At 35.9% G+C, this 13,553-nt stretch overlaps 2 protein-coding genes across 3 annotated transcripts; both read right to left on the bottom strand.

Annotated features, from left to right (window-relative positions):
- LOC112847848 (uncharacterized) lies at positions 1-2,313 on the bottom strand. The gene is made up of 6 exons (XM_025910350.1): positions 2,184-2,313; positions 1,758-2,087; positions 1,231-1,587; positions 974-1,105; positions 818-876; positions 1-709 (listed from the first exon to the last, which is right to left on the bottom strand). The coding sequence occupies exons 1-6, from the start codon at positions 2,224-2,226 to the stop codon at positions 563-565; spliced, it is 1,068 nt and encodes a 355-aa protein (XP_025766135.1). The 5' UTR covers positions 2,227-2,313; the 3' UTR covers positions 1-562.
- Positions 2,314-7,458: 5,145 nt separating this feature from the next.
- LOC106098093 (uncharacterized) lies at positions 7,459-11,155 on the bottom strand. 2 transcript variants are annotated; one of them, XM_019364249.2, is made up of 6 exons: positions 9,805-11,155; positions 9,375-9,704; positions 8,841-9,197; positions 8,584-8,715; positions 8,376-8,434; positions 7,459-8,268 (listed from the first exon to the last, which is right to left on the bottom strand). In XM_019364249.2, the coding sequence occupies exons 1-6, from the start codon at positions 9,845-9,847 to the stop codon at positions 8,122-8,124; spliced, it is 1,068 nt and encodes a 355-aa protein (XP_019219794.1). In that variant the 5' UTR covers positions 9,848-11,155; the 3' UTR covers positions 7,459-8,121. The 2 variants fall into 2 exon arrangements, with proteins under 2 accessions (XP_019219794.1, XP_019219796.1); XM_019364251.2 differs by lacking the exon at positions 8,376-8,434 and having other exon boundaries at positions 8,125-8,268; positions 9,805-11,152.
- Between the last annotated feature and the right edge of the window lie 2,398 nt (positions 11,156-13,553).

Here is a 13,553-nt window from a genome sequence, read left to right as displayed (position 1 = left end):
ATCATTTGATTGTTTTAATAAAGCTTCTGCAAGAGCCTCATAAATAGCAAAGTTTATTTTCTGCTTATTTTCTGAACACCTGACAAAAATAGCTGAAAGATACAAAGAACTCACACAACAAAGTAGTATCAGTAGATGTTTCTGTGCAGATTTCTGTATTTCTATTACAGTGGCCACAAAGCAAAACAGAAAGAGTAAAAAAATGGGACATCCATTTAAAACACACTAAATATGCAGTTGTTCCGAACCAAATTTCATGTCTGATGACATAGTGGACTTACTTTCACATATTCATCATCTAAATGTTTTTCTTCTCAAATTCCAGTACCCAGACTCAGTGTGCAGAGTCTGGGCATGCCAATATTACATATCAGTCCAAAGTGAAAATATACTTTATTTTTCCAAATTGAACTCGTGAGTTACTAAAGGTACGCCACATCATTATTCATATTTTATGTACAGTCATCACAAATAAACACTTCAGGTTTAAACATACAATAATACATTAGTTGCCACATAGTGTATTAGCTGATGGCCCAGGGAGATGAAATACAAGTTTAGCTTAAGCATCACTTTTTCCATACTCAAAAGCTCTGACATCAGAGTAAATACAAATTGCCTCTGTTGCTCTTGCATTCCTTCTCTCTGCTTTGCGAGTGTTTCTCTTGGTAAAAGTTGGTGCAGCATAAGTCAATGAGTCCTCATGTCTCTGAGAAATAAAAAAAAATCTATCAACTTGTATGCACATCTGTAGACTACCAAGAAAAATTGCTGATAGTTTTGTTTCTATCAGGCTGTTTATTCCTAAATTTCTTACTTGCTGAATTTGTTGTTCTGTCCTAGTTGTTTCTCTATTTGTTTGTAGAGAAGCAGCAGCTGGATTAAAACAATTTGAACAAAGGAAATAACTGTAAATAGTGACCAGAAGCAAATGTTTCACTGTATTTTACTTTACTGAAATAACTCTTCTTACCAGAGGTTTTGTGTTTTTCTTTGATGGTATAAATGAGGAAGGCTATAACAATCAGGCTTATGCTGAGAGCAACACATAGCAGAAAGAGAACGGTGTTTGTTTTCTGCAAATCCCAATGTTGGACAACTGGAACTATATTGAAAAAAGTTCTTATTTAATGAGAAGTAATAGTGGAATGTTAAACTAATATTGATGTGTAATAATAATGTATTAATACTGACAAAAATATGAACAATAGTTTATAGAAAAACACTTACCTTTGATGTCGAGTTTTGTTCCATTTCCAAACAGTATCTCTCCACATGTGGCCACAGCACAGTAATAAGTTCCCGTATCAGACGAGCTGACGTTCCTGGAGAAGATGTAGACACATTTCTGTTGGGAGGGAGCCTCAGGACTCCGCTCACAGTAATTACCATTGTTTCCATGAATATAAATTAAACTAGGATGAGATTCATCTGGTTTGGCTCTGTACCAGTACACACTGTGATCTTCTGTACATGTTCTGTTCTCAGAATTAGAGAGGACTGAACACTGCAGAGTTACTGGGTCTCCTGGATGGACTGGATTAGACAAAGAGTCTTGAGTGACACCAGTGATGCCTGGGTCAGGTCCTATGAAAAAAACCAAAAAAATGTTTCATTACATTCAGTTAAATCAAAACAATTAAAATATATTAAATTAGTGCATATTTAGCAAATAAAATTGTTGCAACTAAACATAAAAACTACAAATAATTTTGCTATTTCTGGCACATTAGTGTTGCTCTTTCTGTTTCACTTACCTTTGATTCTAAGAAAAGTTTCTTTCAAAAATGTCATGTTGCGCTTTCTTACTTTGATGCAGTAATAAACAGCTGTATCGCTTAACTGTGCTCCGTTGATATGTAGAATAAAAGTTCCAGGCTCTTGTTTTGTTGTAATATGATGAGTCTTTTCAATAGTCGGAACATCATGAGATATTGTTGATCCTAAAACTTCAGGAAAGCTCTGAGAAACAAGTCTGATCCAAAATAAATTTGTTGAAAGCCAACGATGATCCCGGGAACAATTTAGAGTCACATTTTGCCCAACATCAACATTTTTGGCGTCAAAGATCTGATGATCTGAGCATCCTGAAAATTAAAAGCAGAATCATGGTTACCAACAGTCATATAGTCATATAATCCTTTATATTTATACACCACAGTGATTAAGAATTCTGTACTTACGCCCAGTTTTGATCAGGAGCAGTATATAAAAAAATGTCAGCATTTTATTTTTTTTCTCCTCTTGACACGGCAGATGTTTGAAGCTGCATTGTGAAAAGATTTGTCTACATTTAACCGTATCAAATGGGAGGGAACAATTTTTAGAGCAATCTTATTGGCTTCTCACTGTAGTGTTGTTTCACTGCACTACCACAATGGAAATATGCCATACCCAGAGTTTAAATACATAAAACAACACCAGCAACACACTCATGGTATTTTATTTTTGACTCTCATATTGGTTTTCTTACAGTGGGCTGTTTACTATAGACAACACATACTTTGTTTACAACAGTTTTCTCAAACGGAAATCAAAATAGGAAAATGTGAAGGTTGTGCGTGATGTTAGTTATTGTTCCAGATACAGGGTTACCCTATTTTATTAGTTTCACACTTAGGTTATGAAGAAATAACTGTCATGTATATGCAAAGTAAAATATTAATAGAGATACAGTAATTGTGAATCTTTATTTGCTTCATCTGCACACACACACATACATATCGTTATGCAATTTACCTTTCATACACACACATAAAGTTGCACGCAATTCTTATGAAGCGCTCTGATTATTGGAAATTTTAAATATTCTGGTCTGTTCTTTTCATTGGCATATATTTGTATGGCAGTCACTGTTTTACCATAATCACCTCTATCAAAGAGAAGAAAACAGTGGATAACTGAGACTGTGCACTATTAAACTTCTTTTGATTGAGTACTCAAAATGAATTTTGGTTCTCCTCACATTCAAGAAATACTTTTTTACATTTCAAAGTGAATAAGAATGAACGTGAATATCACAATGCAAGTACATGTCAGTTTAAATTAGAGTTTTTTCCATACCTGTTTTTAAATTCTAGTGTAGTAAAGTTAGACTAAAGTGGCTGAACAAGGCACACTTAATATATGGGTGTGCACACAGACAAATACTACTGACAAAGAATGCAAAGATAATGAGCTTGATTGTGGAAAGTTGTCAAATTTAAAAACATATTCCACAGGATAAGAGGCAAAGTATAAACACTACCTTCCAAAAGAGGGGTTCTTAAACTTTTTTACCTCTGGGCCCAACTTTTCCACTACAAGGTGGCCTGGGGCCCATTCAGATATAAACACTGTATTGAATAAGTTGTTGTTGCTTTTGGTTTGATTTATATTTAATAACTAAATCAAATCAATTATGATGGCATGATGCAATGTAATAGACATTTATGTATTATGTGTATGTGAGCCTGCACATAAAACAAAATCCCAAACAGGTTAACAATTCATGGAACAAATCAAACTGCAAGTAGAAATTGAAAGGTTGAAGTCAGGGTTGATAACACAAAAGTAATTAATAATTCAATTTTACTGCAGCAAAGGAGACAAAAAAAAGGTAAAAATAAAAATTGGATCAATAATGTGGTAATAAAATAAATACATTCAAAGAATTTTCTGGTTAAATGAATGAATAAATAAACTGTTATAAAAATTAAAAAACATGCAAATGAAAATATAGCTTTATAATCTGTGAGTGAATTTAAAAGTTGCTTCAGCAGTAAACTTTTTTTCACTGGCAAACCAGAAGTTACTCTTTGTATTTGAGACAAATGAACAACAACAGTCACAACAGTCCTTTGTTTGGCAAGCTGCAACTTCCCTTTTATGTTCACCTCTTAATACGACACTTGAGCCTGCCTCTGAGACACGACCTAATCCAGTCTGGGTGGAATGGGGGAAAGGCTCAGTCTGTTTCGGGCTTTGGTCTTGGCTGTGGCCACAATGGAAAAGCCTGATTCACACAGATATGTTGTTTTGAATGAGAGAAGGAATTTCACAGCTCTCAATGTCAGACATGGGTACTCCTTTGTGACATCAATCCAGAAGGACCCCAGGTCCAGTTTGCCCCACTGCAACTTTAAAGTGCTGTTGGTGGAAACTTCCAGAAGCTGGGATTCCAGATGTGAGGGCAAAGCAACATAATTTTCAGTGGGATCCACAAAAAAATGGGTCGTAAATCTTCATGTCCTTCTCTGGGATCCTCAGGGATTCATCAATGCAGTGGAAACATTCCTGAGCTGTGGCTCGTGTTGGTAGCTCTCCACTAAACAGCATGTCTTCATGCATACTGCTGTTCCAGCGATAACGAACAAAAACCAGCAGCAATGCACCATTCGTGACATCAGTGGACTCGTCTAGTTGCAAACAGAAAAATGGACTACTTTTTATTCTTTCCAAAGGCTGATGCTGTATGTCTAAGGCCATGATAAGGTGGCTCACAGTGTTGTTTGAGAGTGGGATGGTCAGTAGCTTATTTGCAGCAGCCTCTCTGGTCATCTCTAGACTTTTGGTTTGCTTTATATTTAATAACTAAATCAAATCTACTTCATTTTAACAGCTAAACCCTTGTCAAATAAAAATGATAATAACATGATGCAATGTGATAGACATTTATTTATTATGTGTATGTGAACCTGCACATAAAACAAAATGCCAAACATGTTAACAATTCATGGAACAAATCAATTCCTCCGGTATCACTGGATTGCATTAGTCCACAGTCCACACATTGGGATCTCCGCTCCGCCTAGTTTCCTCCATTCAGAAACCTTTACTTCAGGAAGTCAGGGTTGTACTTGCACAAAAATGTTGCCTTTTGGGAGGGGGGCTTGTCACTTTCATCTTCATTTTTGTGTTTTAAGAACTTCTAGATATATTTTGCTAACTGCAAATGTCGGGGAGAGTGTTTTCTTCTGCTTGCTTATTGAGGCTGATTAAACAAATCCCACCAAGTGGTGGGAAGCTGTATTGTAACTGAGATTTTCATGGATAACAGTAGTCCCTGGTGTCTTCAATTAATAACTTATGATATCCTGCGGCCCTCGCAGCCCACAGGTGTAAAACTAAAAAATGTTTGCGGCCCTCAACGTGCGGCTCTTAAAAATCAATGTTCTAGACAGGTTGCCAATCTATTGCTGGGCTAACATATAAATACAGATAACCATTCATGCTCACACTCAGACCTACGACCAACCATCAACCATCACTTAGTCTAAACCCACACATGTCTTTGGACTGTGGGAGGAAGCCAAGTACCTGGAGAGAACCCACACCGATGCAAGGAGAACATTCAAGTTCTACACACAAAAAAATCCCCAGGCTAGATTCAAACCAGGAACTTCTTACTATGAGCAAGAAGCATGATGGTGCTAACCACCACGGGTGAAACATTAGGTTCAAAGTAAATAAGAGGTGACTGATCTTTCGTAAAATTGTTGTCAAAGACACACAATGTGCCGGAAGAGTAGATAAAAAAAAAAACTTATTTTGTGATGGACCTAGCTGACTCAAAATGAAATTATTTTATTATGCAGTGCTTATCCCAAAACCTAAGTTACAAAAACTTGGATTATGCTTTAGTGATTTAACATATTTGAAAATATGCAGCAGTCTGATAAAGGAAGAACTGTGTAGTTTCATTCTTTTCTTTTTCATTTCAATATTTTAGTTAAGATGGAATCAATGAAATTTACTTTAACCAATTCCATCAAGTTTGTACTTGATGAAAGCTGTTAATGGTTCATGCTCTTATTTAGAAAATCTGAGTAAATGATTAACTTATTCAGATACACATGTACACATATACAGCAAGCTATTTGTGAGTAAGCATGTTACTAGAGTTTTATGAATCCTCACTTCACACTGTAATTCATAGTTCATTTATGTAGTTTGTAGTTAATTCAGGATTTAGTGTGACCTAATTTATGCCTTACAAAGTCTTTAAAAATGAAATAGAAAGGTCAGCATTAACAGTCAGCTGTTGTCACAACAGAAAAAAGAAACAGACAAAGCACAAAGTGACACAGAAAGATTCTGTATTATGCAAACACATTCACCTGGAGCACACCAAAAATATTCTGCACTTTCACCCCACTGTAAATAAGCGCACTGTCGGCATTCAAAGGTCCTGCGTTTGGGTCCTGTATCAGGATTCCTGACACTGAATTTGTAAAGGGTTTGTTACGGGTGCTGTTGGTTTCTCTGTTGTGTGACGTATGTATGTAAATTCACCTGTGCAGGGGCTCGGCTGTGATTGGTGGACCTAATGACCGGCCTGATGTGACTGGTTCCTGCGGTGGCCGTGAGCTACAAAAGGGCGACTGAAGAGCTGCACTGGTTGGGATGTGTGGCAGACTTCCCATGCACCTGCCTCTGGTCCAGACGGCGCGGCCGCAGCTACAGTCTTTTAGCATAAAGTCGGGCATGTGTGTGAGGTGCGGAGTAAGTAGGGGTGAGCTGCCGATTATTTTGAGATGCCTTCTTTTCTCCTGTGTTTTTAGACCAGGGAGGTCAGTCTGTGTTATTGCTTTGTTTTCTTTTCCGTGGATAGGTTAGAGGGGAACCGAAGCATAGGTTGAGTTTTGTTTATTGTTTTGGCCTTGGCTCACCCCGAAGTATATACTCCCCCATTGTGCCATTAGTGTAAATAAATTATTGTTAAGAATCTAACGCTGTGGCTGTGTCTGTTTGGGCGTGGGAAGTCGCGTGACATCCTGCGCATCGTTACAGTCATTACGAGCCGGGTCGTAACAGGGTTTAAGACAGAAAGAGACAGACTGAGCAGTTGCAGTCACAGAGGACTTTAACTTAAATATAGTGAAATGTCTTCATTTAAAATATAACAAGAATAACGTTATCACAAAACATAGTGAGTATTTCACAGAGCTTCACAAACAAGTGTAAAGATCACAAACGATAATGTCTGGAAATGGCTGTGGGATGTTTAAGAGTTTGGAATTTCTTTAGTCCAGCCTGCAGTTCAACTTCCTTCTGGTTTGTTGTCAGTTGATTCAAGTCAATTAGCAAACTTTAGTCAGACAAGTCAGATAATCAAGTCAGGCTCAGTTCCAAAGTGTACCTGAATTAAACAAATAAGACAAGTTGTTGTTTGCTGTGCCTTTAAACAGCTGAACTCACCTGAAAAAAGAAAGTAAAGGGTAAAGGGAATATTTAGATAAGTAATGGTCCAATAATAACAAAATACATGAAAATGACTGTTGTTATTTTCATGTGGTACTACCAAAGTTAAAACTGAATTATGTGATTTATTTTCATTTGATGTTGCATGTTTTTAATTAAATCCATTTTCAGAGCACTTATGTTGTACAATAACAGACCAGCATCACACTAGCATTAGTTTGCAACAGGAAAACCTTGGACATTGTATTTATTAACGTAAAGTTACTTCTCATATATACAAATTATTTACAGTCTGTGGTGGAAACCTGAGAAACCAAGCATGCTTCAGTTATCATTTGAATGTTTTATTAAAACTTCTGCATAATCCTCCTGAACAGATGTAAAATATATGTAATGCAGGCTGATAGAAAAAACCTGTAATCACAAAGCAAAGAGGTTCAAACAGGTGCCACATAGTTATTTTCTGAACACCTGACATAAACAGTTAAAGATACAAAGAGCTCACACAACAAAATAGCGTTTTAGAATTTTCTGTGCAGATTTCTTTATTTCTTTTACAGCGGCCACAAAGCAAAACAAGAAAGAGTGAAAAAATGGGACATGATTTTAAAAAATACTAAATACGAAGATGTGTTGTCTTGTAGTTGTTCCAAACCAAACTTCATGTATGAAGACATACTAGACTTACTTTCACTTATTCATCATTTCAGTGTTTTTCTTTTCCACTTTTAATATCCAGACAGATGCGGAGTCTGAGCATGAAATATAAATATCAGTCCAAAGTGAAGATGGATTTTATTTTTCTAATTGAATTCTCTTCAGTTATTGAAGGTAAGTCAGCTCATTATTCATATTTTATGTACAGTCGTCACAAATACAAACATAATACATATAATAGTTGCCACAGCTGGCAATTTGTCTCAGGGAGACAGGCTTTGCTTAAGCATCAGTTTTTCCACACTCAAAAGCTCTGACATCAGAGTAAATACAAATCTTCTCTGTTGCTCTTGCATTCCTTCTCTCTGCTTTGCGAGTGTTTCTCTTGGTAAATGTTGGTGCAGCATAAGCCAGTGAGTCCTCATCTCTCTGAGAAATACATAAATTTAGTTATCAACTTGTATGCATATCTGTAAACTATCAATAAAAGCTGCTGATATTTTTTCTATCAGGCTGTTTATTTCTAAATTTCTTACTTGCTGAATTTGTTGTTCTTCCCTAGTTGTTTCTGTATTTGTTTGTAGAGAAGCAGCAGCTGGATTAGAACAATTAAAAAAATAAAATAACTGTAAATAGTGATCAGAAACAAATGTTTCACTGTATTTTGCTTTACAAATGAGTAGCAGCTAATAGGACTTTACTGAATATAATTTGAGAAATCAAAACTGAAATAACTCTTCTTACCAGAGGTTTTGTGTTTTTCTTTCATAGTGTAAATGAGGAAGGCTATAACAATCAGGCTTATGCTGAGAGCAACACATAGCAGAAAGAGAACTGTGTTGGCCTTCTGCAGATTCCAATGATGGACAACTGGAACTATGTTGAAAAAAGCTCTTATTTAATGTGAAGTAATAGTGAAATGTAAAACTAATATTGATGTCTAATATTAATGTAATAATATTGATTAAAATATGAACAATAATTTATAGAAAAACACTTACCTTCGATATCAAGTTTTGTTCCATTTCCAAAAAGTATCTCTCCACATGTGGCCACAGCACAGTAATAAGTTCCCGTATCAGACGAGCTGACGTTCCTGGAGAAGCTGTAGACACATTTCTGTTGGGAGGGAGCCTCAGGACTCCGCTCACAGTAATAACCATTGTTTCCTTGACTATAAATTAAACTAGGATGAGATTCATCTGGTTTGGCTCTGTACCAGTACACACTGTGATCTTCTGTACATGTTCTGTTCTCAGAATTAGAGAGGACTGAACACTGCAGAGTTACTGGGTCTCCTGGATGGACTGGATTAGACAAAGAGTCTTGAGTAACACCAGTGATGCCTGGGTCAGGTCCTATGAAATAAAAATAAAATAAATATGTTTGGCGCAACAAAGCATTCAGACCACAATTCTGCTTGCTATAACTGCTGGACATGACATGTTTTAAAAAATATGCAAATAAACATACAAAAAATACAAATAATTCTTCTGTTTAAGATGCATAAGTGTTGCTGTTTCTCTTTCACTTACCTTTGATTCTTAGAAAAGTTCCTTTCAGAAATGTCATCTTGCGCTGCCTTTCTTTGATGCAGTAATAAACAGCTGTATCGGTTAACTGTGCTCTGTTGATATGTAGAACAAAAGTTCCAGGCTCTTGTTTTGTAGTAATATGATGAGTCTTTTCAATTGTCGGAGAATTATGAGATATTGTTGACCCTAAAATTTCAGGAAATTTCTGAGCAGCAAGTCTGATCCAAAATAAGTTTGTAAAATGCCAACGATGATCCCGGGAACAAATTAGAGTCACATTTTGCCCAACATCAACATTTTTGGTGTCAAAGATCTGATGATCTGAGCATCCTGAAAATTAATACAAAACAGAATCATGGTTACCAACAGTCATATAGTCATATAATCTTTTATATTAATACACCACTTTGAATAAGAATTCTGTACTTACGCCCAGTATTGATCAGGAGCAGTATATAAAAAATTATCAGCATGTTATTTTTTTTCCTCTTGAGACAGCAGGCGTTTGAAGCTGCATTATGAAAGGATTTGTCTACATTTAACCGTATCAAATGGGAGGGAACAATTTTTAGAGGAGTCTTATTGGCTTCTCACTGCACTACCACAATGGAAATATGCCATGCCAAAAGCCTCAATACATAAAACACCAACAGCAACACACTTATCTTAATTTATGTGTGACTCTCTTATTGGTTTTCTTATAGTGGGCTGTTTACAGTAGTACAACACATACTTTGTTTACAACAGTTTCCTCATATGGAAATCAGAAGAGGAAAATGTGAAGACTTTGTGTGATCTTAGTTATTGTTCCAGATTCAGTGTTACCTCATTTTATTATTATTTATTAGTTTCACACTTAGGACATCTACATAAAAAGTGCTGTAGTGCATCAGTTGCTATTGGGACTGTGAGCTGGGCAAGACTTTTCTCTTTCTCATTTCCATTTATATCCATTTTCATAGTCATATATTAACTCAAACCACCTCCTAACCCTAACCAAGTATTTTTGGTGGGTAATGAATCCTAACAAGAAAACTGAGGGGAAAAAAAACAAATCAGTGAGTGGAAACAAAGAATAAAAAAGTGCCAGATGTAAACTGCAGACCCCTAGTTGAAAAACTTCCTGCTTCACCCGACCCTCCTACAGCACTTTGTTGCACTTTCACTGTCTGAATTTTATAGAGATATTGTTGAGAACATTTTGCCCACGTACAGATTAAAAGAGATACAGTAATTGTGAAACAGAGCTTCTGCTGATAATTGCCTTGGATTCATTATTACCTTTCAAACTCATCTTAAAATTTTAGCTTAAGTTAGTTTCATGGTTCTGTGGTAAGGGGTTATGGAAGAGGACAGTTAGTGTTTACGAAGTTCACACTAAAGAGTTTCACACTGAAAAGATGTTGTTGTTTTTTTTATTTCAAAGTGAATAAGAACAAATGTGAATGAAATAGTGCAAGTGCAAGTCAGTTATTTGTGTGTAATAATACAATTTCACAATGAGTTTGAGTTTTTTCCATACCTGTTTTTAAAATGCTAGTATAGTAAAGTTAGACTGAAGGGGTTGAACGAGGAGACACTCAAATATATAAATGTGTGCACACACACAAACATTACTGACAAATAGTGCAAAGTTCATGAGCTTGATTGTAGTAAAGTTGTCAAATTTGAAAACCCATTCCATAGGATAAGAAACAAATTACATACAGTACATTTTAGATAGGTTGCCAGTCTATTGCAGGGCTAAGATATAAATACAGTCCAAATCATGCTCACACTCACCCACCAATTAGTCTAACCCCTTACATGTCTTTGGACTGTGGGAGGAAGCCAGAGTAGAGAACACACACAGACGCAAGGAGAACATTCAGTTTCTACACACAAAAAGTCCCCAGGCTAGATTAACCTAGGACCTTCTTACTGTGAACAATAGTGCTAACCACTGCAGTACTGGGGAAAAAAGCAGTTCAAAGGCTATGTACAAATAAAACTGAATTGGATTAGCCATTAAGGAATAAAGCATTAAATTATGTACTTAATGAAAGCTGTTAATGGTTCAGGGTATCATTTCGAAATTCTAAGTAAATGACTGGCAACATATTCAGATACACTTTCATATGTATACAGTATATAAATGATGAAGCTATTTGTAAGTACCTATTTTAATAGAGGTTTTATAAATGGTCACTTCATATTGTAATTTGTGGTCAATTCAGGCAGTTACTAGTTGTTAGTTCACTATTTTGTGTGACTTTTTCTAAAGTGAGGACCATCTATACCTTAGTGTTTAAAATGAAACTGAAAGGTCAACATTACCTCGAAACTGCTATTGTCACAACAGAAAAAAGAAACAGACAAAGCGCAAAGTAACACAAAAAGATACAAATTATTCACTGCATAATGCAAACATAATTTGTCTAATGCAGAAATGTATGTTTGACCAGAGTCTAAATATGTAAGAGGGTTTAAGACAGAAAGAGACAGATTGAGCAGTTGCAGTCACAGAGGGCTTTAAGCTAAATATACTGAAAAATCGTCATTTAAAATATAACATGTAACAACTTATTAGTTGAGTACTGACCTTTGTGCCATAAAATGGTTTGAACTTACTAAAAAAAACAGGATCAGAAAAAACTGTTATGCAGTTTAGCATTACCAATAAATTTATTACAGTTAATTGTTAGCGGAAAAACTGCCAAAGAACTCCCATGAATATCTTTTGCTAAAATGTAACATTAGTTTAAGTCTAGTAAATATTTCTCTTCTTCCATGACCAGAACTGGACCCGGTTGTTCTTGTTCTTAGAGAACTGTTGGTTTGCTGTGTGACTGTAATCATTGTCCTTTTCTTGCATAACTTGAGGACCAGCTTGTTATGTGAAAAGTTGGTCATAGTTTCACTTACACTATTTATATGATTCTACTCCAGTTATTGAGAAATTTATTGGGATTCTCTGTGTTTTTATTGTTTTCAAAATCAGTTAGTAGCTTCCAGTAGTTGACTAAGATTGTGTAAAGTTTACTGCCCATCAACATATCTGTGGTAAAACAAAAAACAGATGGCTCCAGATGCTTTTGAGCAAAGTGCTTTCTGTTTAGGTCGTCACAATGTGAGCATGCAGTATGTGCAAGTATACCAAAATTATTTGAGATTATTTGTTTCTCTTCTTGAAGCATACAAACATTACATGCTTATATATCAGTTGTGACTTTCTAAAGGTCTATCATGTTATTAACAGAAGGAAGAAGAGTTGGATGAAGATTATTACAGCTGATGCTACAATACAAATGTGTTTTCCATAACTCTTTGTTCTGCTTTGCCTTTAACCCTGATATTTTATTTCAAAAGTGTATTTAACAGTTAGTTGGCACTAACAAAAATACATAAAGAATTCAAAACGAGAACAAAAGTGCCCTTTCAGAACCCAGTGTAGTTTGACAATAACACACTTAGCTGTTATCCCAGTCTTGTTATAAAACTTAGCATATCTGACAGACTAGCATCTATCTGTACCTGTGGCACAATCTGAGTTGCAAAGATTTGAGAAGTTACACTGATTAAAAACAAAATTTATTATCAGGAGATAGTGCCCTGCTATTGATAATCCACTGATAGAGAAAACTGATAGACACAGTTGGACTGAGTCAATATAATCGGCCCTACATTTTTGGTCCAGTCAGCCCACCATGATATACACCTTCCTCCTGATAGCTTCCTCATCTTTTTTCACTACTCAATAGCTTGTAGTAGCAGCAGCAGCCTGTTGTGACTGTGAGGACTAGTTACTAGTTGTTGCTGATACTACTGTACACGGTTCAGCAGCAGCAGCACCGACAGCAAACATGTCGGTCAATTTGACACATTTTGCTGCATCTATTTTTAGTTTCTTTTTATTATTTTCTTTCAGCTTTTCAGCTCCACATTCTCTCCACTTTTTCCAAACTAAATTTTTTGTACAAGTTGTGTGAGTGGACAGCTAAGGTAGAGGAGGGGACAGTAATGTTAAGGAATTTCATCAATGGGCAATCCTGTGTCAGGAATGAAATGAATGAATTGACAGCTGTCAGCGCTTGTACAGGTGGTTTGCAGCAGCTCTTTAAGATGGTTAAGTCCTCCAGGAAAATGCCTGGTATGCTAGATTATCAGGTGATTTTTATCTATATGTGGAGTTACCATCAC

This window comes from Oreochromis niloticus, linkage group LG2, assembly GCF_001858045.2.
Source record: "Oreochromis niloticus isolate F11D_XX linkage group LG2, O_niloticus_UMD_NMBU, whole genome shotgun sequence".
Lineage (NCBI taxonomy): Eukaryota > Metazoa > Chordata > Actinopteri > Cichliformes > Cichlidae > Oreochromis > Oreochromis niloticus.
The sequence above is the reverse complement of the archived record's forward strand: the minus strand, read 5'-3'. Positions and strand labels throughout refer to the sequence as shown.